This window comes from Hemicordylus capensis, chromosome 3 (genome assembly GCF_027244095.1).
Source record: "Hemicordylus capensis ecotype Gifberg chromosome 3, rHemCap1.1.pri, whole genome shotgun sequence".
Taxonomy (NCBI): Eukaryota; Metazoa; Chordata; class Lepidosauria; order Squamata; family Cordylidae; genus Hemicordylus; species Hemicordylus capensis.
Genome location: NC_069659.1, coordinates 89107211 through 89132669, shown reverse-complemented (window position 1 = coordinate 89132669; position 25459 = coordinate 89107211). Strand labels below are relative to the sequence as shown.

Sequence of the window (25459 nt, the reverse complement as noted above, 5' to 3'; positions counted from 1 at the left end):
ACATCAAAACCTTTGTATGGAAAATACAGGAAGTAGGTAGTAAATCTCATACCCCCATCTCTCTTTTTTTCCAATCACAGCAGTCCCATCACTATTTCTTCTTCCTACTTTAGGTATGATGTGGGTGGTCTTGGGAATTCATCAAAATGGAGTGGCTACAGATGTTACACTCCCATTCTGCCAATCAAATGCATAGTTACTTCCATGTTCAGCTAGTGGAACAGGAACATGACATTGATAGATTTCAAGCTATAGCTTAACGGTTCCTCACATTAACTTATGCAGTCCTTGTGCAGTGCAAACATGATTTAGCATGTGCACTAACAGAGTAGTAATTCATTCTATGCATATCAAGTGGTACATCTTGGGAGCTCTACTTTCCTCAACTCACCTGCTCATGGTGCAGTGGGGAGATGCTTATCTCTAGTGCATTTTATCAAAAGCTTTGTAGTATTTTTCAAAAATGCATGCATGTTACACAGTCTAACTTTGGAGAAAACACTAATTAATGATCCCCCCGCTACCCACCGCAATCTATCACAATGCCTTCTGCAATCTCAGATTCTTTATGGGTTGTTTCATTTTTCACCTTCTTCATCAAGCAATATTTGCTCATTGTCCATTACTGACCTCCACAAGATAGAACTCTCTTCCTCACAGGAGCAGAGGCAGCTACCAAGATTAAGAACCCTTAACTCTTTCACATTTGCCATGCCCCACCTCCTTGCAAAGAAGATCCACCAGTACTAGCAAACTTTTTCCCCTACTTTAACCTTTCCCTAATAAACCCTAACTCAATTACTCTAGTGGCTACTAGAAATTATTTTCTTTTCCCCAAGAGCAAGTCATTACTGGGGGATGAAAAAATCCAAAACAGCAGCTGAAATGGCCTTTGTATATGGTTCAGAAACTTCAGTTGGTCCAAAATGCAGTGGCTAGATTGGAGAGACCATATTATGCTGGTTTCTTGGAGAGACCATATTATGCTGGTTTTAAAGCAATTGCATTGACTACCAATAGGTTTCTGAGCAAAATACAAAGTGCTAGTAATTACCTTTAAAGACCTAAATGGGTTAGGACCAAGTTACCTGGGAGAGTATGATCCCCACTGCACATTAAGGTAATCGAGAGAGGTCCATCTCCAGATGCCACCAGCTCGTCTGGTGGCAGCTTGGGAGCAGGCCTTCTCTGTAGTCATTCCTGAGCTCTGGAATGTGCTCCCTATAACCGTTTGTGATTCAACATCTTTATCCGCCTTTAAAAGAGCCCTTAAGACACATCTTTTTAGCTTGGCTTTTAATAATCTGTAAATTTATTAAATAGTTGTTTAATTGTTTTATTTTTGCCTTTATTGTATTTACTTTTGTGAACCATCTACACCCTTCAGAGTAAGGTGGTTAATGAATAAAATAAATAAATCGGATAGTGCTGGGAGTGAACATGGTGGCAGCAACAGATCCGTCTTTGCAAGGAATGCAAGTTACAGCAAATGGATATAAATGTTGAGCACCCTCAAGCCTTTGCTAATAACTTATCACCAGGCAAAGAGAGCCAACCCATTTCTTCTAGAAATCAACAAGTAACAAAGCTGTTACATCACAGAGAAGCTGAAGTATCAACTCACCCTTAAACCTAAGCTCATCTGAAGTGCACCATATAAGAAACCATTTTTAAAAAAAAACAGTGAAAATATGTTCAGTAACCCAAACAATTCTTCACAAAGATAGTAAACAGTTCCAAAGTATGTGTAGAGTTTTTGCACTTTTATTGAAACTTTGTACAGAAGTTTAAACATTTCCATAAAATAACTTTGACAGACAAAATTCCATATCCAAAAGGAATGTAAACTGCAAGAAATACAGTTGTAATTATCCAAATACTCTAATAAGAGTTTTATTCTGAAGACTAATGTAGGAGGCAAAAAATTATAGGCACATAGTATAACAAACAATATACATAGGGATAGCAATGAAAACTGAGTTTTGCATTAGAATTCACTATAGTCATAGCAATATTCTATACACTAGATCATTCTTTCTATGACAAATCTGTAGTTATTGACAGTAGCAATGTACAATTCATATATATTAGTTTTCTTAAAACTTCTAAACCTATATTCCTACTATAAGCAGCTTCAAATAAGGTTTACAGTCATCTCTCGCCAACTGCTAGGGTACCGTTCTAGCAAAATCTCGTTGGCAAATTCGCAGTTGGTGAGGCATTAAAGTGTATGAGAAACAGAGATTTAGGGGAACCATGACCACAAAAAGACCTAAAAATAAAGGGAAAATACAAAAAAAATGCTTTTTTAAAAAAAAATCACTAAAAATTGTGTAATATCACCAAGAGTCACCAAGACGAATGAGCATATCGAACCTCTTGAAAAAATTTTAACCCACCAAAATCACTCAAAGGCATTTTAAATTTGCAGGGGACATAAGAACAGCCCTGCTGGATCAGGCCCAAGGCCTATCTAGTCCAGCATCCTGTTTCATACAGTGGCCCACCAGCTGCCACTGGGAGCCTACAGGCAGGGGTTGAGGGCATGCCCTCTCTCCTGCTGTTATTCCCCTGCAACTGGTATTCAGACACATCTGTTACTCCAAAACTGGTATTCAGGGACAGCAAGGGTCACCAAGAGGAATGAACAGATCAAACCTCTGAACCCCCAAAATAGCTGAAACCCAAATCACTAAAAAAAGCCACCCTACCAACCATAGACATTCGGTTGGCAAGACCTGTCACAATTTCCCATTCACATATGTTCAAAACCGTGGTTGGTAAAACTGTGGTTAGCAAGAGATGACTGTACTTTCTTATCAAATCACTGACATTTTTAATTTAACTTGACTAGAGACTAGCTCTGGAATCAAGTCAGTTCATTTATGCAAGTCAGTTCATTGGTTTCAATTTCTTTTAAATGGGTTGTAGCCAAAGAACGTTAGCAATGACAAAATTCCATTCAAATTAATGGACTTGACAGTCACTAACTCATCTCATTGGATTTCAATGGTGCTTTTGGCTACAGCTCAATGTTTGAGTGGAGTTTAAAGATCTGACATGCTGCACAATATCATTTGGTCTTTGCAATATCTTTTAGCTGTTAAGGTCTCTCAAAAAACCAAAGCAATTCATTGAATTACAAACACGGCATAAAGTACAACAGCAACAAAAGCAGAACACACACTTTGCATATCTAAAAACCATGTATAATACTTTTATTTAAAAAGATACAAGGTAAAAGCAGCATCACATCAACACTGTACTTAAAAACTAAGAGGATAAACAAAAGATTTCTCTAGCAGTATTAGAAAAGAATTTGCTTTCTTCTTGAAGAAGACTACTATTTTTTTTGCACAGCAACTATTTTTATATCCACCTCATTTAAAAGCACATATTTAGACACACAGAATTGTCATATGTCATCACCATATTTGCTCAGTGTCTGACTTTGCCCAGTGAAGCTGATAAATGTTATGGAAAAGAAGTGTCACCAGATGTCACTACGTAACATATTGTATATTACATAAAACTGGAACAAAAATAAAGCATTTGCTTTTAAAGCAATACCCCCCAAAACTGCTCTGTAGGAAAGAAAAGCTATTTTGCCAACAAGAGTTTGGAGATCTCACAGTGAAATTAGAATTCCTAATTATACATACTTACATTCTAGAACTACTTTCTAGCCTAGAGCTAATTAAAAGCACATTAAAACCACTGAGTTATACACAATTTATCTTAAAAGAACCTTTAACACATTTCACACAACTTTGATCTAGAATATCACATGTAACAATGTTAGTTTATTTTCAAAACATTTACTTTTAAGGGCACAGAACATACAGTATACTGAATAAACAATGAATATCTGAATTTTAAATACATCACCATGTTTTCCTTAAAAAACTAGATTTATGAATTCAGTGTTTTCCAATCTCTTGCACATATATTTTATGAGAAGAAAAATCACAGAGACCAATACACCATAGTTTACCTTATAGTATAAGGATTTTAAAATAAAGCGGTACAACGTAAACAAACAAATGCCTCTGTCCACAACTTTCATCAACAATAGAGCCTACATTCCATTCCTCTCCTGATTTAGAAAGGTATTTTATACTAGCCAGATGATTTATGAGCCACAACGGAGTACCATGCTCAGATTTTTTAGATGCTGAGAGAAGTAGTGTGGGCACTTGGCTTTCCATCATTCTGGGTAGGAAAACAGTAACAAACAACCCAAAAAATCCAAACTTTGGCAAGAAAGGGAATTAATTACATTTTCCCTGAATCAAGTGGGGGAGGGGGAATTAAAGCCTTCATAATAGCTTTCTTCAGATAAAGCTTTTGTTTATTTAAATATGCAAATGAACTTTTAAAATAATCATTTTAAGCAAAGTTATGAATGTCTGTAGTAGACTTGCTCAAGGGTCACATTCATATGCAAGGCAATAAAATTGCCACAGAAACTCTGAAAAAAATCTCACAACTATTATTTGTATTTTTGCCTATTCCTGTATCTAGACTTTGGTCATCAAGAGGCCATAAGTTTAGATCCTCTCTCCTAGTGGCAGTTTATGAGAAATAGTCCCTTTGGATTTCTGTTAATCTTCCATCGCCCAAAAAACAAAATCAGAAATGTGGGTTTTTCCACATAAAATTTTTCATGGGATTTCCATTTCTAAAATTCCTGCTGGCTACTTGAAAAACTTTAGAGCAGACCTTGACAAATTTTCTTGGCTCGAGGAACCAGCCCAAAAATTCAGGAGCAAGACAACGGACACTTGATGAAAGTACTGGACTTTGTGATGGATGTTGGGGGTGGTGGTGGAAATTGTTCTCTTTTTATTCCTTTTACAAGTTATATATGTAGAACAGAAGTAGGCTGTCTGGGACAAATAAAGATGTTATTTACTAATTCCACCTCTGAATATCCTTGTCTAGGCCTCCCTGGTGCCTAGGATTTTTCAAGTCCTGTTTTATTGCTGGGGTGGGTGGGGTGGTTGAAATGCTGAGGAAGAATTAAAAGACAGTGTAGGGTTTTATTTTGTTACTGTATAAATGCCAAACAGCAAGCCAAATCAGATCACAATCCACATAGGACATCAGGAAATTTATATAGCAATTTGGGGGTGGGGGGTGTTAATGCAAATGAAGAGCAATTTTGCATGTTTGTGGGAAAGTTTCCAATTCAATATTTTTCAGAAAACCTACATCTCTAAACAAAACAAAAAACCACTACAGCTAACAAGAATCCCTTCCATCTACACTGTAAATCACAGGCCTAGAGGCATATTTATGGAATGTAACCAAATAACTTGTAATACGGCATCTATAAGATCCAAGTCAGAAATTCTGCTCAATTCAATTACATGGTTTATGGGAAGAGCCAGAATATTTTACAGTTCAAAAATGGTCATTATTAAAAGCTGTTCACAACACTGCCAACAGGGTCTACTATTAACTGTTATGGCTGGGAATGAGATTATGTGCTGAAACATTTTTCTTAGAGGGTAATTATTCTTGTAGTTGTCCTTAACAAGGCTAAAGTTGCATCATACAAATCTGGGAAATTTCTTTCTCCCAGAATTTTGTTTATTCTTTAGAGATATCAATTGCTCTACATACTATGTCTTCTTTTAAAAACAAAACAAATTATAAACAGCCATTAATAGTTTGCTTAGGCTACAACCTGCTGTTTAAGTCTAGAAAAAGACACACAAGAGAAAGATTTAGAAAAATATAAATGCTCCATCATGGCATAGGTAGAAATGTAAAGAATCAGCAAGAACTAAGTATTTTCATCACAGATGAGATGCACTAACCTAACAAGGTTATATTTTGCTACTAAAAGGCACTGTAACAAGCTACTACACATTTACTTTCTTACTTTGAAGGAGACAAAATAATTACAAAATGTTATAAGAGGAATGTTCAGTAGGAAGAAGAAATAGGACTTTTTTTAAAGAAAAGAAAATGAGAAGCCTGATTAAATTATGGTCCTTGCAACCACAGGAGCACTGAATTAAGAGTTACACTTAAGATGCCTGCTGTTGATCTATGTAGCAGAAGGTTACCAGGTTCCAGCCCAGAGCGACCGCCTGTCACTTTAAGAATTCAGACACAGCAGTAAGATACAGTATTTAGCAACAGTACTTACAACTCACTGGTCCTGCAGTGTCTTTACTCACCCTCATTTCCCAACTGTGGCAACCAGACCTATAGCTTCCCCTGGCACAGCATGCATTAGCCAAGGAAGAGGTGACAAAGTTGTATATTCTCTCACTGCCTCCAACATTGTGTCAGGCAGTCTCTCGGTTGGAACCTAGCAACATACTGTAGCAGGAAATCCCAGAAGCAAAGAGAGGTAAGCATTTGCCAAAAAAAGCATGAGAAGACATCAAAAATCAGCCTAAATATGACAGATAATATTGTAGGCTATAGATATCATGTGCAGACTATTAGGGAATGCACGCTTTTTTCAGAAGGCCCAAAAAGGTTAACGAAAAATTTTCTATGCATTGTGGCAAAGTTTTGATTGGTGTTTAATTTGTGAAATGGTCCAATATTTAGGAACATATGCATTGTACTGTCACTGAAAATATGGCTGTGTTGCATTATAGATTAATTTAAAACCAATCCAAAACAAACTGTGCCATATACGTTCATAATACTGCATAAGTACTTAGTTGGGACTAGGATAGAGGGAGTATTAGACATTGCTATTTTAAATGTGGCAGTAAGGCCTAGAACATGGCTTAATCTATACAAGGCATCTTGGGGAGGAGTGAAGGGTGAGAGCCAAACAACAGATCCCTGAGCTAGCCCACCAGCACGACAGCTCACAATGCACTCAACATAACCATCTCTGGAAATCCCAGCAATAGACAGCAACACCTTAACAGCAATTGTAATTATTCACACCCCAAAGTTGGCATCATCATTCCCTTTGGCCATGGAAGCCACTGATTTTAGTAGGCTCTTGGCCAAGTGCACAAGGAAGCTCTCAATTCATGTACTTGCCATGAACAAAGCCATTTAGTCTTTAGTGCATTACATTTTTTAAATTACATCAGTTAAACAAGTTTAAGAGCAAACAGTTCAGTAGAACATAATCTACCAGCATGTTGTAAGAAAAAGGTCACCTGACTGAGCAACTTGTTCCATGGATACTATGGGGGAAATTGCAGAGCAATAGATTAAGGATGACAACATTACCAATAATATTTGCCTATTATTTGCTATTTTTAGTTCTTCTAGAATGTTGTAAGCTGCTGCAGGAGCTCTTCTGGGCTGAGCAGTGGTGAGGTATAAAACTAAGTAGGAGAAGACATGTATCTATCATTAGATTTGAGATAGCAGCCCTCACAACTGCAAGAATGCACATGCATTTCTTGCTAAATTGGGGCCTTTTGCCCCAATCCTGATGGATAAACTCTCCAGACAGGCGCAAATTATGAGCAACATTAGAAAATAACTGGTAAAGCAATCTCCCCCAGAAATCTAAACTTGCTCATAATAATGGTGCTTGACTGCTACCTTGGTTCACAATCCATGGACACTTATGCTGGTATACTTCCGTTTAAATCTGATAACTACGGTGTTACTTAAGAATCAATAGTTTTCATGATGACCTTAACATATATTATCCTCAACATGAAAGAGTACGTATGCCTTGGAAATGGGAGGAGCTTTTCTGGAAGCAAAGGTAAGTCTCCCTCTCCCTCTCTGTTCTCACCTACCCCTCAAGAAAAATAAACCCACATAAAATAATCAGAAAAAGAGGTGAACAATAGCACTGTTCCCAATTCCAATACAGACTCTTTGACAGACTTGTGCCATTTGTTGCTTCTATATCAATCTCCAAACAGTTACATACAAATCACTACTCTGCGTTCAACATCCAGCTGTACTTGAAAAACAGACTTCATAGAAGCTTTGAGGCTGTTTGCGTGAAGGAGGCACTAGGTTCTTTCCTCTCAAAATATAGTCTGGATAGCAATTATGAGTACTACAGGTGTAAACACGTGCAAGAACAAGGCATCTTCCCCATCTTTCCTCCTCTCTACAAAAGCTCCCTAAGCCCCCTCAAAGGCTGTTCAATATCAGGGGACCTCTGGCAACAGTGCAGGATTCCACACAGGGGCCTGCAAGGGAGCGGGAAGTATTGAAAACCTACTATGGGAACTGCTAGCAGAGGTATCACTTTGCTCCACTTCCAGGTACTCCCCTTCCCCCAGTGGACCTCCATGCCACATTTCAGACTGTTAAAGTTTCCCCAAATGACAGGAAAAGCTTTGCGGTGGAGCTCAAGAAGTTCAGCAGAGAAAAGATGGTGAGGAAGATGCTAGGGGTGTGCACGGACTGCATGCAGTGATTCAGTCCACTCCATGAACCAGTTTGTTGGACCAACCGGCTGGTCCGGATGAAACAATGAACCAGCTTGATCCAGTTCAGAGTGGTTCACGATGGAACTGCATGAACCGATCTGTGCCCTAGGGAGGTGCATGAACCAGCAGATGGCCAGTTCGGGGGGGGGGTACCTTTAAGGAACAGAGAAGTTCCTTCACCCACCCCCACCCTGCCCACTGTGTTCCTCCTGCTGGCACTGTGTCCAAAATTGCTGGTGCGGGACAGCAGCATACCTCCTTGCCACTCTGGTCAGCATCAAACAGTTTGACGCTGACTGGGGTGGCAAGGAGGTACACTGCTACCCCACCCCAGCAATTCTGGACACAGCACCAGCGGGGAAAATGCGGGGGGGGGGGAGAGCACCCTTCCTTCTCCTTAAAGGTAACCCCTCTATTGCCAAACCTTCAAACTGGATAGGCAGTCCAGAAAAGGACCACCGAATATGCACATCCCTACTGTGCACACCCCTAGAAGATGCCTTGCGTGTTGTGCCAGCAGCCGTCTGGATGATACCTATTGTGAAGAGACAGACTGCAACCCAGTATGTTTTTAACAAGCAAAATGCAATATGAAGAAACTCCACATGTTCAAGAAATGCATTTTGTTTCCATACACATTTAAGGAAATAAACAAATCAGTCTCCTCTCTTCCACTTTACCATCTGAACTATTATCTCCACATAACTTTACATCTACATTTATGTGTAGATGCCGTATTTTATTCATTACTATTGAGGCTTCAACATATAAAATAAAATAAAAAATATAATCAACTTTTTTTCATTTTTATCTAGAAAGGAGAAGCAATAGCTGCAGGTTTAGTGCAACCGTTTGAAATACCAGCAATCAGGTAACATTCATTTTGAACACTTGTTTTTGTTGGAAACACACCAAGATCGGGTATTTGAAGAACTGGGGATGAGGGGAAAGAAATTAGCAAGAAATTATTTTATTAGGATATCCCAGAATTTAAAATCTCCTTATATTCAAAAATATTCTCGACCACTCTTCAAACTGTATAGTTATAATCTTGTTAGAGTGTTAATATTCTAATGTTTTCTTCACTTATGCTGGACTTTTGATAGTATGCTTCAACATTCCACCTTTTAACACACAATATTTCTTACTTTGGTATATTCTCAATTTGTAGTACTTCACTAAATCCCCCAAACATTCTGCATTCAAGCAGAATTGCAAGGATATTTTTAAAAAAACTAATGTTTTTTTAAAAATTGGTTGCAACAATTTGACTTACAATAATAGTGTTAGAAGATGCCTGAGATGCAACACACACACAAATATTTCTTCAGAAACTTTTATCTACTTCTGTATGTTTGACCATACTCTTAAACATCATAATTAGTTCACAAAGAGAAATAAACAAACATGAATATTCCAAGTGAACACACACAGAATAGTCCAGTATTTAGTAGTAATTTAACTTTTGGAGTCTCTTCCAGCATTTGTAGACCAATTGTCTCTTCTTCCACCTTTTCTTGGATGGCTCTTTTGTTCATGTTTTTGCTTTTAAAGCCACAGAACCAGTCTATGAATTTCCAGTGTTTATCACTTCTCTCAGTTTCTTCCTCAGTCTTCTTTTCACCCATAAGAGCTGCTTGCCCATTAGAATAACAATCAACAGGCGTCTCAACCTCAGAGTTACTTACAGAAATTACTGGATTGCTGTCATCTCGGCAAGTAATTAGAAGATTGACATTTTCAGGCTGATCATTTTTACCATTTTCTTCAGATTTCCCATTTGAGGAGATATGTTTGGGCCTTTCACTGTATTTTAAGATGGACTTCTCTTGTGTTTTGAATGAATTCTCTACTGAAGGACATTCTTTTGCAGTCTTGTTTTTCACAGACCAGAATGTTGTGGTCCGAATTTGTTCCTTTGAAGGTGGTGGTGTAAGAAGGCTTACTGTTATAGCCACAATTGCAGTGATCCAAAAGAGTGCAGTAGCAACATACATGTAATGGATATTCTTGATAAAGCCTGGCCTCGTATCCTCTTGGTTACATTCAGGGGCACGATAGATAAATGCTAATATCAATCGCACAGCTCCCAACACAAATCCAAGTACTCCACCATAGAAGGCTCCTTGCTCATTACAACGCTTCCAAAATACACCCAAGAGAAACAGAGCAGCCACTGGTGGAGTCAAATAGTCTGCCACCTCTTGTATATAGAGATACATTTGGCCTCCTTGCATTTCCACTATAATTGGAACCCAAGCAATGCTTATCACAACCATGAAGGTAACAAAAACTCTTCCTACAACCAACAGTTCTCTAGATGATGCATTCTTACGAATGAGGAGCTTGTAGATATCAAGGGTGAAAATGGTACTGGCACTATTAAATATAGAATCCAAATCACTCATGAGTGCAGCAATCATTACAGCCATCATAAGTCCTCTCAGGCCAACAGGAACAAGCTTCATCACCAAACGTGGATAGGCAATGTTAGAGCATCCAGCTCTGCTTCCACAGACTTGCATACAGTGTTCTGGATTGATGCATGCAATCTCATCTGCAAACAGTATTCGTGAAATCATACCTGGAACAACTATAATGAACATAGGTAAAAGCTTTAAAAAACCTGCCATTAAAGTAGATCCTTTGGCATGAGCAATGTTTTTTGCTGCTAAAACCCTCTGAACAATGACTTGATCAGCACACCAGTACCAGACAGAAGCTGGGGTCTGTCCCAAAAGGAATCCAGGCCAAGGAACATCTTCATCAGTTGGTTCTCGCAGCATTTTTAATGAATCAGGCTTTGGGTCAACATGACAAGAATTTGTATTGGAAAGGTTGTATGTCAACAAGATTGAAGTAATATTTGGTGATGCCAACATGTACCTTCTTTTAACCTCTTCAAAACCACCAACTTCAGTAATACTTATGATCATAAGTGTGAGGGCACCAATAATCATAAGCAAAGCTTGAACAGTGTCTGTGTAGATGACTGCCACAAGACCCCCAGTCACAGTCAACAATGCAGTCATTCCAATCAACAGTATAACTGACAAATAAAGGTTCCAGCCTAGCGATTCTTGAATAAACAATGCACCTGAATACAAATCCACTGAAAGTTTGGTGAAGATATACAGAATTAGAGACAACATAGCAAAATATACTTGAATTCTATGCCCTCCAAAACGTTTGAATAAGTATTCTGGCATGGTGTATACTCCAGAACATATGTAGACTGGAACGAAGATCCATCCTAAGAGCTGCAAAAGCATTAAGGCATTGAACTCCCATGCCCCTACAGCAAATCCACTTGCTGCTCCAGATCCAGCAAGCCCAACGAAGTGTTCACTCCCGATGTTGCTCACAAACAAGGAAGCACCAATTGCTACCCATGTCATAGATCGCCCTGCCAGGAAGTACCCACTTACAGTGCTTCGATTGTATTTCCACATGGCAAAAAAGCCTATGCATAGCACAAGCACAAAATACAGAGCCACAATGGCAATGTCTGCTGGTTCCAAAGCCGCCCTCATTTTTGTAAACAAAATAATTTCCAAATGCCGACGTCCGGGACACAGACCTCAAGCCTTAGTAAGACAAACCAGTTTAGTTCTACAAACACTGTGGCTCAAATTCTTTGTCGATTGGTTTGCTATCTTGATGGTAGGTGTTGTGGTACAACTCTGAGAAGACAAAAACTGTTTTCTCCGCTTCTTAAATACTTAGCGCACACTTTTATTCGCCAATCCACAAGAGCATCACCATTAACTTGGTTGATGTAGGAGAAATTCTTAGTTGCAGCTAAGTCTAGTGAGGCCTACTGTACCAACCCTGCAAGGCAGCAAAGACAAAAGACAAAGATTGAATTAGAGGAGAGTTTCACTAAGTACCAGGAAAAAAATAAATTCTGTCATAACAAGTAGTTGAATAAAGCTCTCTTTCCCTTGCAAGTTTTATGTAACCTTTTCAGTCGATGGGGGGGGGGGAGATACATTTTAAAAACTAAACCTGGTTCACTAGCAAGCAACATAATGCCTAGATTTGCTTTAAATAAGATGCCAGACTAGCATCAACATGCAATTTATTTCCAAACTATAATTATAGGATGGCTGACTTCACTATCCTGGTTCTCTCAATCCAACAAGCCATGGTTTGCTGGATCATCTGAACCGGGCCACTGGGCACATCAGTAGAATATTCAGGATACGACTATTTCACATTTACATTAAGAGCTTTACTGACTGGCAGGCAAACAAAGGCAAACTACACAATTGTATTACCTCCTCAAACTGCTACCATCATGATATCCCTGGTCCTCTTAATAGGAGAAATGTAGTATTATGGCAGCTAAACACATACATGCTGTCTTTTTCTCTCAATCTAGGCTTATGGAGTTATTTCAGCACCTAGAACAAACTAAATAGCATATACCGTATCCAAACATGCATACTATAGCACAGTAGTTTGTTTCTGCAACTACAGTGCCAACAGCAGTAGGAAAGAGACAGCAAGCAGTAGGGGGCAGCATGGAGGTAAGGGTCAGGAAGAAAGGGGTATAGGAGGCGCCTAGGCATGAAAGTATGCAAATGCCCAAGGCTGCCTTAAGTATTAGAATTATTTAAGGTATTTTAATGTGATTTTAATGACATTTTATTGTATTTTAACTTCTGTAAACCGCATTGTTTACTGCCTTATGGAAGGTGGTATAAAAACTGAACAAACAAACAGAATTTAAGTATAGCTGACTAATGTGGCACGATTAAAAGAAACCTTGGCTAGAGCAGGAACATTCATGATCTGAGCATGGCATAAAAAAGTCGCTATTTCTGTCTGCCTCACCAGTGTTGCAGTACAAAATCATTCATACACTAGTGCAAGCCTGATCACCTTGGGCCTCCCAGCTGTTTTTGGACTGCAACTCTCATAATCCCCAGCCACAGTGGCCAATAGTGATTATGTGAGTGTCAGGTCAACATCTGCAGGAGAACTGAAGTTGAGCAGCCCTGTACTAGTGAGACCATCTCCAACTCTGGACTTCTTCTAGCGCATGTCCAAAACAACATGATTGTTGTTAGATAATGGGTGGGAAGAGGCATGGCTGAGGAAGGCCTAGCAAAAGCATTTAAAGCTAGGCTAGATTTTGTCACATATTATGCCACTAAATATAGTCTCACGTCACCTGCCGTGGTACAGTATTTGACACAGTATGTAACACAAAACTTTGTAATATGAGCAGGGCTACAGCCAAAACATGGCTCTTCTATTTGGGGAGGGTGGAGATAAAGATATTGAGGCCTATGCACTAATCTAGAATATAGGCAAGCCTCATTATACATTGATTCAATATCCGTGGTCGGGAAAAGGACCCCCGACTTTAGCATATGCGGGGGGGGCGCGACAGGACACATCGACCTCACATATCCGCAGCTTGGAGATGGCCAGAAATGAATGTGGAGATCATTTCTGGCCACCATTTTGTTTCTCAGAGCCACAAAATGGTTCCCATTTTAAAAACAACAACCCCAAAATGGCAATTTTTGGCCAACTTGCAGGCATTCTGGGGGCACAGTGTGATGCAGGGGGAGCAGCAAAGCCTGGTAAGGAGCTTCCCCCAATGCTTCCTCCCCAAATTTTGCCCCAAAAAATGCACACATGTAAAGAAAGGCAGAATAAATATGCTTGCTCTAGTCCAGATTAACTGAGAATTAGTCTAGGCATAATTCAATTTATGTTCCCAAGTGGTGCAGAGAATACAATACATTAAGATAAATGTTAGGGATGTGCACGGACCAGTCCGGAGCCCATTCTAAGGGCCTCCGGACCAGTCCAGAGCCCATTCTAAGGGCCTCCGGACCTGTCCAGACCTGGGGCCGGTCTGATGCCGGGGGGGACCTTTAAGGGTGGGCCACTTTCCCCCCTCCAGCGCTCCCAGTTTTTCATGCATTTGGGGTGGCAGGGTACCTCCCTGCCACCCTTCCCCCCGTTCCTCGGCAAAAAGCTTCATAAGGCTGACTGTGCATGCGCACATCACATCCGTGTGTTGCGTGCGTGCGTCAGACGTGCGCCCACATGACGCATGGACATGATGCGCACCCGCAGTCAGCCTTTTGAAGCTTTTTGCCAAAGTACAGGGGAAGGGGCAGCAGGGAGGTACCCTGCCACCCCAAATGCAGTAAAAACTGGGAGCGCTGGAGAGGGGAAAATGGCAGGTGGGGCAAGTATACCCTCCCCCACCCTTAAAGAGCCCCCCTCCCCAGTGCCGGACCACAGAGGTGCGGTTCCATGCACACCACTAATAAATGTAAGTAGCTTGGGAGGGGGAAACCTTGAGCCTTTTGGTGAAAGCAACACTGCTTCATACTAGAAGTCTAGGGAATAAAAGCAAAATGGTTTATTGGGAGACTGGTTATAAAACCATCCCTTCTTTTGCCTATGCACCTGACCTGTCAGCATCTAAAGTGTAAAATTACTACAAGAGATAAGTAAATAGAAAAGGTGTGTGCACACATATGCATACACACCATAAATAAGGATTATGAAAAGATGGTGACCCTATTTGACACTGACAGCAGAAATCATCTCCAGAGATCATTCAAACCTTTTTCAATCAGCTTTCCATTCATACCCAGAATTCAATATACTACTCAAAGTGATATACTGCTTTTTTAAAAAGTGTTTTCAGTAGCCTTGGATACCATACCGCTGAAGTGGCAAAGAAATGTTGTGCCACACATTACATTTTGATTCATATTCTGTTTATCCAGCTAAATGTTAAATTGTTTCTTAGCTTCACTAAGAAATCCTATGCTGTAAGTCAGGCTGGGTAGAAGGAAGGCCACTAATCAAGCATCATGCTAACTTCAGGGCTGTTCTGTCCACTTGGTTGTTTGTTTTTTTAAAGAATCCTTGTCGTCATTAAGTGCTTTAAATTTTCAGAATAAGCGTGCGTAATCAGGATCTCTGAACAGTAGGAACACTGGGAGCTCTTCAAGTATCCCCTTGAAAACCTCTGCATTAAGTGATCCTCTAGTATGCACTATTACTGAAGAACACAGGTGAGTCACTGTATCAGACCAAAATCAACCTAGTCCACAATTTTCTTTTTTTAGCATGAGTCCCAACAACCAACAGGCAAATGTAATTCAACCAGACAGTGGTCAGTGGTCCTTTCTGTCCATCTATGTGTTATAGCATTACAAGTATTACCAGTTTTCCTATATTTGGTCTCCACATAAGCCAAAATAAGGGATTGCATACACTACAAGGTTACTTCAGTAAATCTTTCTAAAGTGGTGATTTTACCTGTGCGAAGACACTATTTACACTTAGATTATTGCTATTAAATGTTCTCCCATAACAAAGGGCAGTATCCAAACCAACTTAGCATAACTAAGTCCCACTGAACTTAATGAAACATAAGTTAGCCATGATTAACTTGTCTCATTGACTTCAGTTGCTCACCGATTTCAGTTTTGCTTAGACATGTTTAACTAGAATGGATGCTGCTCAGAGACTTTAACTGTTCAACAATACAGTTATTTGACAGCTTTTCAATGCTTTCATTTTTCATTACAGGACAAGCTAGAATAATATGTAAGCACATATCACAGTGAGTGATCAGCAATATCCTGTCCTGTAAAGAAAAGGAAAAAACCAACTAAGTTTTAAATTGTTTTTAAAAGTTTTCAGAACAAGCTCATAGACTTCAAGTACAACACACTAACATAGGAGCTTGCTTAAGTTTTATTTGCTCTCTCTTCTAGCTACAGCTGCAGTATCAATTGCAGCAAAACTGTTCAAACTTCTGTCATCTAAAATGAGAAGCCACCACATACATTAGTAGAACTAAAAACAAACATGTTCTACCAACTATTGAAACTTTTGTGTAGATGAATATTTAAGTACTACTCCCAAACCCTAACCAGTTAATCCCAAAAAAAGTCAGTATATAAATACGGACTTGTTAAGAAGAGGTAACCTCATCTAGCCTTCAGGACAACCTATTTGATCAATAAATGATATGGAACACACAATGGGAAGAACCCAAAGAACTGCAAGCAGAAGTTAGGCTCTCTTACGTGTGTGTGTGTGTGTGTGTGTGTGTGTGTGTGTGTGTGTGTGAGGGGGGGAGGAGAGAGAGAGAAGCTGCTCCAGAACAATATGGGATGGGCTCAATGGTAGAACAAAGAGCCAGCGTGGTGTAGTGGTTAGAGTGCTGGACTAGGACTGGGGAGACCTGAGTTCAAATCCCCATTCAGCCATGATACTTGCTGGGTGACTCTGGGCCAGTCACTTCTCTCTCAGCCTAGCCTACTTCACTGGGTTGTTGTGAGGAGGAACTTAAGTATGTAGTACTGGGTTCCCTGGAGGAAGAGCGGGATATAAAATATGTAAAATAAATAAATAAAAATAAATAAACATCTGCTTTACATGCAGACGGTTCCAACTCCAGCATCTCTGAGTAGAGCTGAGAAAAACTCCTGCCTGGCATCTTGGAGTGCCGCTTCCAGGCAGTTATACAGTACTGAGCTAGCTGGACCATTGGTTTCACTCAGTATAAGGCAGCTTCCTATGTAAGATGGGGATCCACAGAAATCAGAAACACCCACGTCTTTTGTGAGCAAAGTTGCCTTCCACTCATACAAAAGCCTCGCTGGATCCCACTATGGTTTACACTCAACTGTATGCAAACAGTCTTGTTCTAGGTAAGTGTTTAACAAGGAGGATACAGGCAAGCTATTTTATTTTCAGCCTAAAGGAAACCTTAGAGTCAAACATACATAAGACATTTCAGCCCATTCATTCTGTGTCCCATCCTTCTACTACACCCTCATAATTATGGTTCCACTGTAACACTGCCAAGTATAGATTTAGAGGTCTTCACTTGACTGTGAGCACTTCTAAATGCCAATTTGAAGCACATTCAGTGCTGATTTCCACAGGGGATGTGGAATATATACATGATGTACATGCCATTCCATATTTTCCTAGCACAAATAGCCCTCTAATCCACTGTGAAGGTAGAGCAAAAAACACACCAACCCATTTTTTCTGTATTTAATGTGCAAGTAGGTCCTGCATGCATTAGATCCATGTGTAGACACCAAAAGAACAGGTTTCTGCAGGAGATATCCCAGTGGGGCAATGACCTTCTCCAGGCGGGGGGGGTTCCTCCCTCTTGTCCTCGTCTTCCCCCCACTTCTAGCCACTTCCAGCCCCTTAGCCACTGGTGCTTCATGGGCTCCCCACATGTTCTCTCTTTCTTCCCTCCTTCTCTTTCCCCTTCTGCTTGTTTATTTATTTATTTATTACATTTTATATCCCGCTCTTCCTCCAAGGAACCCAGAGCGGTGTACTACATACTTGAGTTTCTCTTTCACAACAACCCTGTGAAGTAGGTTAGGTGGAGAGAGAAGTGACTGGCCCAGAGTCACCCAGCAAGTATCACGGCTGAATGGGAATTTGATCTCGGGACTCCCTGGTTCTTGTCCAGCACTCTAACCACTATACCACGCTGGCTTGTGACTCTGGCAGAGACACTCACTCTCTCTTGCATGCACACTCCCTCTCTCCTCCCCCACCCCACCACCACCAAGGAGAGAGTACGCACATGTATTCATATATAAATGGGATGCAACTGAAACAGCCAAGTGCTGAACTGTGCCCCTCCTCAAATCACATGGTCCCTCAACGCCTGATTTATACATGAACAAGGTAAACGCACCTTTGGTCCAGTTTCAGCACTAAAGTCTAATTGTTGCCTTAAATCAGAGTTTCTCAACGTGTGGGTCCCCAGATGTTATTGGACTTCAACTCCCATAATCCCTAGCCCTAGTGGCCTTTGGTTGGGAATTATGGGAGTTGAAGTCCAATTACATCTGGGGACCCACACGTTGAGAATCCCTGCTTTAAATGGTTACTGCAGCATGGCCAGATGGGATACACCTGCTCACCTGAAGGACACTGTCGCTTGCCACAAGTGAAAAGACAAGTAGCAAATTGCATGTCTGACAATGTAACCAGTATAGCCGAGATCATGTTTCTTAGATTAATTTCATATTAAACATCTGAGAGAATTTAATTCCAGGTTATGGCTTTTTCCATCGCTGACCAAGTTGACAAGCTCATCAGCACTGAACTAGATTATATATATATGAGATAGAAAAGCCTTGCTGATAGAAAAGCCTTGCTGAGCCCTAGAAAGACAACAGTTTTAACAAGAAGCTCTTTTATCACCCTCTCCTGGTGAATATACAGAGCAGCAATGAAGACTGATACCTCAAACCTACTGAGCTGAATTTTATTTAAAGGCAAGTTCCCATTCTTTAGTTTTTATAGTTCTCAATATTTAGCTTTGTATTAATAACTTTTAATTTGAAACTTTTTTTAAAAAAAATGTAATTTTAAATGTAGCTTTAGCCTGGTCTTTTAACTTGTTTAACTTTATTAGTCTTTTATTTTACATTGTATCTATTTTATTTATGATGTGAGCTGCCCCCGAGCCATAGTGTACTGGAGGAGTGGGGTATAAATATTTTAAATTAAAAAATAAAATCAAAAACTTACTTTCAGCTTCCAAGTAGATTTAGGACTTTAAGTTAAGCTTCTGATCAGAAGTTTCCCTCCAAACTACATTTTTTTAAATCTTAGAACTGGCAAATACCATGAACATTTCTGATTTACAGTGTTATCTAGGTAACCCACTTCCAGAGGAGTAGCTTCATTAATCTTTGCAGCAAAAACAAAGAGAGGGGCCTTAAAATACTAACAAAAATATTGAGCTATAGTTAAAAATAATCCTTTAGACCAGTAATCTTCAAGCTTTTAGCCCATGAACCACTTTGGTGACAAAATTAGTTTGGGAACCCACATGAAGACCAATATTTAAACTAAAATTTATAAAATTTAAATACAGAGCATACAAAAGCACAACTTCCTTCACTATGTCATTTATACCTTATGCAACCCCAGATTTCTGTTGGTTTTTGAAAGTTATATACCAAACTTTCAAAAAATGTTCATACCTAGGAGTTCAAAGTTAAGCCAAACCTTTAAAGCAGGGTTTTCTTAACCTTGGGTCCCCAGATGTGGTTGGACTACAACTCCCATCATCCCCAGCCACAAATAACATGGGAGTTAGAGAAGCCACTGCCAGTCTGTGTAGACAATACTGAGCTAGATGGACCTATGGTTTGACTCAGTATATGGCAGCTTCCTATGTTCCGATGTAGTCCACCAACATTTGGGTACCCAAAGTTAAGAAATCCTGCTTTTAAAGTCACTCCAACATTACTATCAAATGGTCAAATCCAGCTTGAACCCTGTATTTTTATGAAGGCGGCAAGTGGGTGGATAAAATGCATTTTTTCCTAGCCCATGATCTTATGTGCAGGAGACCTTTGAGAAAGGAAGCCCCATACCACCTTACAACCTCTCTGAAGTTGTATGCATTTTTATTCTTTTGTACATCTCCAGTGTGGGAAAACCCACTATTAACCATGGGCTCTAATCCAATAATTTTTATATGCTGCACAGGATACTTGAAATGGTGACTAACTGAGAGACAGGGCCTTTTCAGTTATGACTTTGGAACGCTTTGGAACGCCCTGCCCAAAGAGCTTTGCCACACTCCCTCCCTCAGTGTTTTTAAAAAACTATTAAAAACATATCTTTTAAAGAGGCCATTTAATGTTTTGTTTTCTGCATATATCTGGTAGGTTTTTTAGTTCTGTTTTTAGCTTTCTATTAACTTGATTTGAAACTTCTAAAATTTGTCACTTTAAATGTGGTTTTAGTCCAGTTGTTTAACTTGTTTAACTCTATTAAAATTTTATTTTACGCATTATGTTTTGTTGATGTTGTAAGCCGCACCGAGCAGTAGTGTACTGGAGAGGTGGGGTATACATATTTTTTAAATAATAATAATAATTAAATAATTATAGTAACCTAAGAACAGCCGCAAAAAAAAAGTATTAAGATGTAGCCTATGACTGACAGCATCTCTCATTCAGAAGTTCTTGAAAGCCACATAGCCTAAAAGATGCTCAATATATATGCCTTGTACTTTCTGGCAATAAACCAAGGATCTGAAAATAAGTAAATCAAAATAAAAAATGAATGGAAAAATACAAGTATACACAGAATACTTACAAATGCATTCAGCATCCAAAAAAACCCCACTACACAAAACACAAATTAAAGTACTATACACACTGGGTAGAACAGACAGACTGCAGCTTCTAATGTGTACAGCTAAACTTTACTAAATTAAGATCTACATAAACAAAACTGAAGGTCACTGTATTCAACAAATTCTATCAAACGATATTGCACAGTAATGCTTGTCTTCACAAAGATGATACATTCATGAGAGAAGGAAGGCTTTAAAACACCTACCAATTACTGGTGTTAAGAGCACACATGCACAAACTAAGCTATTCTAAACTAAGTATATTAAGAAGAATATAAGGTAAAGTGTGCCTTCAAGTCGATTTCAACTCTTGGTGCCCAAAGAGCCCTGTGGGGTTTTTTGGGCAGAAAACAGGAGGGATTTGTCATTGCCTCCTCCCATGCAGTATGAAATGGATGCCTTTCAGCATCTTCCTATATCACTGCTGCCCAATATAGGTGTTTCCCATAGTCCAGGAAACACACCAGCGGGGATTCGAACTGGCAACCTTCTGCTTGTTAGTCAAGCATTTCCCCACTGCGCCACTTAACTTATTTTTCACCAGCATGAATACAGTCAGCAGCACAGAGCAGCAGCCGCCACCAGTATTTTATTATTTACTTATCGACAAGAAAGAGCGAGCTCAGTAACTTTTCTACGCTACTTTTCAAAGTAGCCATCACTGGGGAAGCTAAACGCGTGTAAACAATGGCAGAAAATACTGAAAAAGTTCCCTGTCACAGACAGACCTTCCAGGTTTCAATTCTAGACCGTCTCTTTCCTTATTGATGTCATTCATTCATTCATTCCTCCGTACACACTGGGAGTCAAAACCTCCGGGAAGGAAGTAGTATCTGGAAGATGGTCTACCAATAACCTATCCCAGCACCTATTGCAAACCACGATAGTTCCCAAGAACAAGCGCCGGAATGAACTGGGCCGATGCAGCTGCGAGCAGGCAGCACGGCAGAACTGACACTAGTCAACAGGGAGTGTGTGTACGTTGGTGTGTAAGGGGAAGTCCCGGCTTGCACATGGCCGCTACTCTGTATGGTTCATGCTCACTGAATACCTGCATGAATCGCTGCCCCACTTTTTAAATGTAAATCACCTGGTTTCCATCCCAAGAAGGCAGACTCTTGTCATCAGGAGTGGGGGGGGGGATACACGTGGGCTTTAATTTAAGAGGCTACATGGTTACTTAACCTTTTCCGATTCTTTTCGTCGTGTGTGCGCTCTTGCAAGAAAATAGTACACGTGGGCTTAGGAGGGGCGAGAACGAAAGCGCAATGGCGAGAGGACTGGTATCTGTTTATTTTGACTTGGAAAGCCACTTCTTCCTTCCCGCAAAGCCACCCAGCAACTGAGGAGACGAGGAGAGGAAGAAGAAGAGCAGGCCCTGTCAGCGGCGCCACGCTCTTCGGAGGGGAAGGACGAACCGGCGGACGTCCGGGAAGAGACAGCGGGCGCAGACGCACCGGCAGAGGCAGGGCTAGCAGCAGTAGGAAGCGGGGCTTGCGCGGGAAGCTCCGGGCGCTTCGGGAACGGGTAGGGCGACACGAAGGGGAGACGAGGTGGCGTGGCTGGCGGAGGAGAGGCTGGGAAAGGACACGAGGGAGAAAGGACACACGGCGGTCCTCCCGAAAGAAGCACTTACAGACCACTCACCCTCTGCATGGCTTTTAGGATCAAAGCCAGCTCATAGCGGGGCATCTCTGGACGAGGAGTTCGGGTTCCTGGAGGAGGAGAGAGGGGAGGCTGCGGGCGTGACAGCGCTGAGGTGCGGTGGTCCCGGGCTGTACACACTAGGAGGAGGCGGCGGCCGTGTGGCGCTGTTTAAAAGCGAGCCGGCAGCTGCGCGCACCCGGCAGTGCCGCCCCTTTGCTCGCGTCAGGCGCCGCTTCTTCTTAAAAGGCGCCTGTTCTCTCCTTTTGCAAGCTGGACAAAATGCAGGTTCCTGCCAGGCACCACCTCATTGAGCTCTTCTGCCAGGAGGAGAGGGGAGCACCTTTTCCTAAGCCTCAGAGTCTTCGTATGAAAGGCAAACAAGCAACACCACGTTTGAAAGCCCGGCTCCCCTCCTCGTCTCTTAGCAATAGCCATCCATCCCGCCTTCCCCCGCTCTCCAGCCCCGCCTCAGCCGCAGCTACTACAGCAGCAGGGACGGGAGTGGAAATTTCCGCTGAGTCCCGCCCCCTTCGCGCTCCCTCTGGCTTGGGGCCGCCACAGCAAGCCAGCCCCTGCGTGTGCAATCCGCCTCTTCAGCGTACCATCCGACTCTTCTTGATGTACAGAAGACATTCTCACAGCACCCACTGATGGAGAGACAAATCAGAATGGGCTTGTGTGATTCGTGTGTGATGATAAAGCCTAACAATGAGCGCTTCTTCCGGGCTGCCTTAGTTGCTCATTCGTGTTCCAGAAGCGTTTAGAAACTCGTGTGTGGTCGCAAACCTAAAACACCTTCCCGTCCCAGCAAAACAAACAAAAACCACCTTTACAAAGACAGAAAGGGAAAGTCTTAAGATTCCGCGCACGCACGACAATATCGGGCGCCTGGGATTTCTCTCCAATAAGTGATGATGCGTGCACACGCAGATGCCTCAGCAGTGTTCCAGAAACTTCTGCACAACTTGATATACCCAGTACATATCCATGCCCTTTACACACGCATACACACGGAGGTACCAAAGAATCATGACGTGTACAACCAGGACCATTAACTCACTCTCCACCATTAAAAGATCTGACATTTGTCACGAAGAGAGCATTTGGAGATATACAGGAGTGCAGACAGAGGAGCAACTCACTTAATTTTTTTTTATTGGCGGGGGGGGGGGGAGATGGGAGAATATAGATTATTAGATTCAGCAGGGGAAAGTTCGGTAAAATGAGGAGGGAACTCTTCAAGTGCTTAAGTCTGGATCTGCATCCCTGAGAATAAAGTATGCTAGAACCATATAAAATAGGGATGTGCACAGATCGATTTTTTTGATTTGATTTGTGCCCAAAACAAATCACCCCTACTTTGTTTTGTATCCAAATCTACCCCCTCCAAATCACCCCAGATTTGATTTGTATTTGCTTTGATTCGATCTGGATTTGGACCACTTAACAAGATCCTAGGGGCAGGGGCGTAACTACTATTAGGCAAGGGGAGGTGGCTGCCTGGGGGCCCCCTCGCCTCGAGGGGCCCCCCAGAGGCAAGTCATATGACTATATATTGTGAAGCCTGTGTGTGTATCAGCGAGGGGCCCATTTTAAAATTTTGTCTCTGGGCCCACTCCAGCCTTGTTTTGCCCCTGCCTAGGGGCACCAAATTTGGGTGGTGGGTAGGTCCCCATGGGTGCCACCTACCACCCAAATATCAAGGTAGTGGGACACTAGGTTGATTTTTAATGACTTGTTAAGGTTTTTACTGATTTTGAACATTTCTGCCATAGGAAACAATGGGAATTTGAAGTTGCCATATATTAACCCTAACATGGATCCCCAGCTTTCTTTCTTTTTTTTAAGCTAAGCTCTAGCCCTTGTAGAAGTGGAGTTATGGAGCAAAATGTGCAGTCATTCCCCCCCCCCAAGTGTTTGGATTATTTGGTGTATAATAACTTTTCCTCATAATGAATCCCTTTGAGGATTCATTGCACACCTTCATTTCTTCTGTTCATTTTGACTGTCAATGGACAGTGCCAACTGTCAGTTGCCATGTGCCAACTACACCACACATACACACACCTGCAAGGCAGTGGGGTACTCATTTTAATTTTTAAGAATATTGAAATGTTTAGATTCTTTGGTGTCTAATAACTTTTCCTCACAATGAATCCCTATGAAGATTCATTACATGCCTTCATTTCCTCTGTTCATTTTGACTGTCATTGGACAGTGCCAACTGTCAACTGCCATGTGCCAACTACACCACAACACACACACACTGGGGTACTCAGTTTATTTTTTAGGTATTTTTGAAGTGTTTAGATTCTTTGGTGTCTTCATTAGACACCTTCATTTCTTCTGTTCACATTGACCCCACTGCTTTGCAGGTGGGGGTGGGGAATTAGTGGCATCCCATGTTCCAACTACCCTGTAACCCACAAGCCAGTGAGTACTCAGTTTATATTTTAGGAATTGTTGAGGTGTTTAGACTCTTTGGTTTGTAATGAATCCTCATAGGGATTCATTATGAGGAAGGTTATTAGACACCAAAGAGCCTAAACCCTTGAAAAAAATCCTAGAACATAAACTGCCTTGAGAGCGGGATTGGGGTGCAGTTGGCACATGGCAGTTGACAATTGGCACTGTCGAAAATACAGTCAAAATGAATAGAAGAAATGAAAGTGTGTAATGAATCCTCATAGGGATTCATTGAGAGAAAGTTATTATACACCAAAGAATCCAAACACTTGAAAAACAGTGACCACACATTTTGCTCCATAACTTCACTTCTACAGGGGCTAGAGCTTAGCTTTTTTTTTTTTTAATGAAAGCTGGGGATCTGGGGGAATTAATAGGAGGGATCTGAATCTCGAATTGATTCGAATCGAATCAGGCATGATTAGATTTGTACCCGAATCTAGCACAGTTTTTTTTAAAGTATGGACCACAGGGGTGATTTGTTTTGTCTCCAAAGCACCCGAATCAACTAGATTCGAGTACAAATCTATTTGTACCTGAATCAATTTGCACATTCCCTAGTATACAGGTGAAACTCAGAAAATTAGAATATCGTGCAAAAGTCCATTAATTTCAGTAATGCAAATTAAAAGGTGAAACTGATATATGAGACAGACGCATTACATGCAAAGCGACATAAGTCAAGCCTTAATTTGTTATAATTGTGATGATCATGGCGTACAGCTCATGAAAACCCCAAATCCACAATCTCAGAAAATCAGAATAT

At 40.9% G+C, this 25459-nt stretch overlaps 2 protein-coding genes across 3 annotated transcripts in view; both read right to left on the bottom strand.

The window, feature by feature from the left end:
• Nucleotides 1-22362, bottom strand: part of MRPS6 (mitochondrial ribosomal protein S6) — a 41110-nt gene extending 18748 nt beyond the window's left edge. The window contains exons 1-2 of one of the 2 annotated variants that reach the window (XM_053308057.1): nucleotides 22228-22358; nucleotides 53-177 (exon numbers count right to left, since the gene is read on the bottom strand). In XM_053308057.1, coding sequence (XP_053164032.1) covers nucleotides 53-58 — 6 coding nt within the window. In that variant the 5' untranslated portion in view covers nucleotides 59-177; nucleotides 22228-22358. Of the gene's footprint in view, nucleotides 1-52; nucleotides 178-22227 lie in introns of both variants that reach the window. The other variant, XM_053308055.1, reaches the window with a different exon arrangement.
• On the bottom strand, nucleotides 1745-22361 carry SLC5A3 (solute carrier family 5 member 3). Its single transcript, XM_053308054.1, has 2 exons — nucleotides 22228-22361; nucleotides 1745-12221 (listed from the first exon to the last, which is right to left on the bottom strand). The coding sequence occupies exon 2, from the start codon at nucleotides 11921-11923 to the stop codon at nucleotides 9776-9778; it is 2148 nt and encodes a 715-aa protein (XP_053164029.1). The 5' UTR covers nucleotides 11924-12221; nucleotides 22228-22361; the 3' UTR covers nucleotides 1745-9775.
• Nucleotides 22363-25459: the final 3097 nt, after the last annotated feature.

Bases quoted from the DNA above. Each gene is read 5' to 3' on its own strand.
- SLC5A3 (XM_053308054.1), bottom strand. From the start codon at position 11,923: ATGAGGGCGGCTTTGGAACCAGCAGACATTGCCATTGTGGCTCTGTAT.